The 4,537-nt window shown below is 29.7% G+C and overlaps 1 protein-coding gene across 1 annotated transcript; it reads right to left on the reverse strand.

Annotated features, from left to right (window-relative positions):
• Positions 1-1,288: 1,288 nt before the first annotated feature.
• Positions 1,289-3,167, reverse strand: Phum_PHUM133960 (peptidyl-prolyl cis-trans isomerase, putative; the record flags this gene model as incomplete). Its single annotated transcript, XM_002424478.1, has 3 exons — positions 1,289-2,512; positions 2,632-2,775; positions 2,871-3,167. The coding sequence occupies 3 exons, from the start codon at positions 3,165-3,167 to the stop codon at positions 1,289-1,291; spliced, it is 1,665 nt and encodes a 554-aa protein (XP_002424523.1).
• Positions 3,168-4,537: the final 1,370 nt, after the last annotated feature.

The raw sequence follows: 4,537 nt of genomic DNA on the forward strand, positions 1-4,537 counted from the left end.
AATAAAAAAAAAAAAAAAATTCTCTGGAAATTACTTTTACAGATAATAATAATAATAATGATAATAATAATAATTTTTTTTTTTTTTTAAAAGATAAATTTATGTTTCTTAAATACATAATCGATATTTAAAAATAATAATAATAATAATAATAATAATACGTACATCGTGTGTTTTTTTCCGCGTTGGATTAATTTTTTTTTTTTTTTTTTTTTTTAAACACATCACACGATGTTTAAATTCCATATTTTTTTTTTTTTTTTGAAAAGTAAAAAAATTTAACATTTACAAAAAGAAAAGAAAAGAAAAACAAAGTCTCACACACAAATTGTTGTGTGTGTTTTAATTAATAATCATGGGGCAATATTCATTTTGAATTAATGCCGTGAATAATTATATATATAAAAAAAAAAAAAAAAATAACTTAATCAATAATAATAATAATAATAATAAATTTCTCGAACTAAATTTACCACATTACAATTTAATTTTTAAAATAATAATAATAATAATAATAATAATAATAATAATAATAATAATAATAATAATAATAATAATAAGAAATTTTCCTTTTTTATTATTATTATTATTATTATTAAAAAAAAAAAGGAAAATAAAAAAAGAAAATGAAAATTGATCGAAACGATTTTCAATCAATTAAATTATTTAACAATTAAAAAAAAAATATATATATATATATATATATATGCCGAATTTTTTATAATTTACGTTAAACATACTATACAATGAAAATCGATTATTTTTTTAAATTTTGTTTCGGCCGCCATTTTTTTGCGGTTTTTTTTTTATTTATTTACTATTATTATTATTATTATTATTATTATTGTTTTTAATGTGGGTCACATGATTAATTTTAAAGCACTTTTTTAAAAATAATTTGTACGGTGTGTGGATAAGAAGAAAAAAAAAAAAAAAGAAAAAAGAAAAAAAAAACTAAATTTTCTTTTTTTTTTTTTTTTTTTTTTTAAACGGATGATTTTCAAAGAGAATTAATTTTCTTCTTCTGCTCTTTGAAAATTTATCATTGAAATAGGGGGGGGGGAAATACGTTGGGTTTTTTTCTTTCTTTTTTTTTCTTAAAAAAAAAAAACTTTCTGCTTTTAATATAAAAAAAAAAAAAAAAAAAAAAAATAGGAACTAGGTATCTTATACTGTTTTTAACTTTAACTTATGTGTAGTCGGTATTTACGTTCGTTTTTTCTTCTTATGAAATGTTTAAAAAAAAAAATAGTAATAATAATAATGATAATGATAATAATGATAATAATTAAAGTTTTCCGCAATTTGTTATCGTTATTGTTTTGGTGGGTTTACCGGTTTGATCTCCGAAACTCGCGATTTTTTCGATAACGTCAATCCCTTCGACGACGTGTCCGAAAATGGCCGAAAACCCGGGCATTTCTTGTAATATGACTCGAAATTGGGATCCGACCATGCCTAGATTGTCGTGTCTTTTTTGCGTTCGTCTCATTCCCACGGCACCTCTCACGGAGGGTATTTTCGTTTCGTCCGGCATAAAATAACCTTCTTCGTAAATGGATTTACCCCCTCGACCGTTATTCGTTTCGTAGTCTCCCGTTATTATGGATTCTCCGTCCCAACATTGGAAAATGGTGCAATTTTTGTACGAGACACCCGTTTCGCCCGTGCAGAGAGCGGCGAAATTTTTCGACATTTTCGGCGCCAAATCCGGTCGCGTTTCTATAACTATCCGTCCGAAATAATTGGAATTTAAATTGATTTTAAAAAAATACAACGGGTACGAGCTATTCGGATTTCGTATAATTGAGATCGGGGGAGAGTGTTCGTATTTTGATTTAATTAATTTCGATTCCGACGAATTCAATTTGGCGGGAATATAATCGTTCGTTTTACCACCGAGGTAGCTTCCGTTTTGTAAAATAACGTCCGTTTTTATATTATCGTTCAAAAAATCAAATTTATTTAGAATGCAATCGTTATTTTGATTTATTTTCGATTGGAGCAAATCAAGTTGATTTTGACTTTTCGAAATTACATATCGGGAATACAACTGAGACATGCAGTAGTTTGTTAGAAATAAAATGGGGTTTTGCGTTCCCGGACTGGAGCGTGGAAAAATAAAATCCGTGTTTTGCAAACTTCCAAGAGCTTGTGTCAAAAGTGTAAAATCGAAAACAACTCCGGAACTCCCGATGAGGTCGTCCAATTTACACTGCAACAACATTTCGTGATATTTCGTTTCTAGTCGTTGTTTTTCAGCTATGAGATTTGTAAATATGTTTTGCGCGTCCAAGGGCGTGTTGAACTGTAGCAAACCTGCTTTCGCTCTCATAATTATTTCTTTTGCTTCGTTCAATTCCGGCGTGACGTTCATTTGTAGATCTGATTCTAGGCACGTTTTCAGCGTAATGCATGCTTCCAAAACTTTTAGCAGAAATTCTCTTTGGTATATTGCTAATCGTTGAATGTCCAAAAGAATTTTATTGATTGATGATAATTCTGCTTGCACCTGGAAAAATAATTTTTTAATTTAGGTTCAAAAAGAATTAGTATTATTGTTATTAATAATAATGTTGATATCATTTCAACGACAGCAGTATGATAATTTTTTTTGCCTACATCATTCACCAGAAGGTCTTTGGCTTCATTTTCCGTTTTTATTTGGTGTCCAGCATGCTCAGATCTCATCAAACACATTCGACAAAGTGATTTATGGCAAGTGTGGCACCACATACTAAATGGCATGGCATGTGCATGGCATATGTTAATTGCCTGTACAAAAACACAATATTATATTTCGTCACTGAAATCTTTTTCTTTTTTTTCTCGGATAAAAAAATAATTGAAATTTCTATATGGAAAATTACCTTAAGCTCTTTGTTTTCTAAATTTTTTTCGCTGTTTAATAACGATAAGTGACTTGTCAATGAGAGAATGGGATTGTGAGTGGGTAAATCTGCTGCACCACCATCATTAACTTCTGTGTGTTTCCAACAGTTAACACAAAACAAGTCCCTTCCTTTTAACATTGTCGTTTCAATGCATTTTAAACAAAAGTAATGTTTGCACTGTAATATTTTTGGGCAGAGGTCAGAGTTGTTAAATTTTTGTTTGCAAAAGTTGCACAATGTTAATTCTTCCACGTCCGATAACTCTGAATCCATCTATCAAAACAAGAAATATTATTTTTTTAATTGAGAAAATTTCAAAAATAAAGTTGTTCTTTGGTTTTTTGAATTTTTTCGAGATTCGAAATGGCGGGGAAAAAGTTGTTTAGTGTAAAAAAACATTACGCTTGTTGGTGTAATTTTATCATTGAAAATTTTAATTTAGTTTTTTTTTTTTAAAAAAACATAGTAAATAATTATTATCGTAACATTTATTCGTGTTTAAAAAAAAAAAAAAATTCGGATAGAGAGTGTTTAAATTGAAACGTGGTTGTTGATGAAATTATTTTAATAAACAAAAAAAGAAGTCAATTAAATTGTGTGGTGAATGAACAATCCGCCCCTGAACGCGCCAATCCATTGAATTCTAAGTAGCTATGCACGGACAAAATGCGTAGTATTCAAAACACAAAACAATGCTATGCGGTTATTTATTAATTTTTAGCATTGGCTCAAGTTTTTTTAAAGAAATTAATAGCTCACAACTGTGGACTGATGTAATCGACGAGAAATATTGAAAAAAACAAATGTCATACGGCAATACTTTGTGATCCACTCACCCCGCGTGTTTGTGTTTTTATCCACTTGTTATTGATATAACAGCTGTTAAAAAAGTGTTAACTGTACAGAAATACGATGAAAAAATATGTGAACGCGTTAAGAACATTTGACTAAACATTTATTTCGCGAATTTTAGAGTTTATTTAATGAATTTAATGATTGCTTCACATACGCGATGTTGTGGAACACGAAGGAGTTGAGCAATCATAGAGAACGAAAATCCCTAGTTTATCGATTTAGTGTCTTTTTTTTAGTGACATTCGTCTTGGAGCACGGAGGTTTTGTCGGAATTTTCTTATTCGGACAAAATTTTTTTTTTTTTAGTCAGTGAGAACTATTGAGGTGGCACAATAAGTTCTTTTATTGAAATTTGTATTTTGTTTCAAAATTTATTTAGTGAAATAATTGCTCTTAAGTAAATAACGAGCAATGCCGAAAAATAAAGGAAAAGGAGGTAAAAATAGGCGTAGAGGAAAGAACGAAAACGAGACGGAAAAAAGAGAATTGGTTTTCAAAGAGGATGGTCAAGAATATGCCCAAGTCACTAAAATGTTGGGTAACGGACGTTTGGAAGCCATGTGTTTCGATGGTACGAAACGTCTGTGCCACATACGTGGTAAGCTGAGAAAGAAGGTATGGATCAATCAAGGAGACATCATATTAATAGGTTTGAGAGATTACCAAGATGCAAAAGCCGATGTCATATTAAAGTACACTCCGGACGAAGCAAGGAATTTAAAAACATACGGTGAATTCCCAGAGACTGTACGTATAAACGACACGGTTACGTTCGTCGAAGAAGGATT

This window comes from Pediculus humanus, genomic scaffold, assembly GCF_000006295.1.
Source record: "Pediculus humanus corporis 1103172107479 genomic scaffold, whole genome shotgun sequence".
In the NCBI taxonomy this organism is placed as follows: domain Eukaryota; kingdom Metazoa; phylum Arthropoda; class Insecta; order Psocodea; family Pediculidae; genus Pediculus; species Pediculus humanus.